Source organism: Egretta garzetta, unplaced genomic scaffold, assembly GCF_000687185.1.
Source record: "Egretta garzetta isolate BGI_Z169 unplaced genomic scaffold, ASM68718v1 scaffold1123, whole genome shotgun sequence".
Taxonomy (NCBI): domain Eukaryota; kingdom Metazoa; phylum Chordata; class Aves; order Pelecaniformes; family Ardeidae; genus Egretta; species Egretta garzetta.
Window position 1 is genome coordinate 13,951 of NW_009259127.1, and position 441 is coordinate 14,391.

The 441-nt window shown below is 63.7% G+C and overlaps 1 protein-coding gene across 1 annotated transcript in view; it reads left to right on the forward strand.

The window, feature by feature from the left end:
- The window catches only part of LOC104123310 (intercellular adhesion molecule 5-like), a 12,924-nt gene extending 12,620 nt beyond the window's left edge, over positions 1-304 (forward strand). The window contains exon 7 of the mRNA XM_035891158.1: positions 297-304. Coding sequence (XP_035747051.1) covers positions 297-304 — 8 coding nt within the window. The remainder of the gene's footprint in view (positions 1-296) is intronic.
- The last annotated feature ends 137 nt before the right edge of the window (positions 305-441 follow it).

Below are 441 nucleotides of genomic sequence, written 5' to 3' on the forward strand. Positions count from 1 at the left end.
CTGATGTGACAGTGACATTGAGGACTGGGCGGGAGCCGCGGCGCCATGGGGGACACCACGGTGAGACAGTGCTGGTGGCCGCTGTTGCCACAAGGAGGTGACAGCTCCTGGACTGGGACGTGCCGGGCCGGCACGCGGTTGGGATGCTGGGGGGCTGGCAAGGCACCGACCTCCCCCCCATCATGGAGATGCTCCTTTTCTCTCTGAACTTTATCCCTCGGGAGACCCCGAAGATGGTTTTAGGGTGGCTCCTACTCCCCATGGTGACACCGGTGCCAGTTGGCTTGGTGCTCCAGGGGGCTGAATCCTGGGATTTCGGTGCTGGGGCGGTGTCGGCATCGATGCTGGTGGGAGGGCGAGGAGCCGGCGCGGAGGGAGATGCAGCCGCCGGCGCGACTGGAAGATGCTCTTGCGGCCTTTTGCAACAATAAAACCTATCGG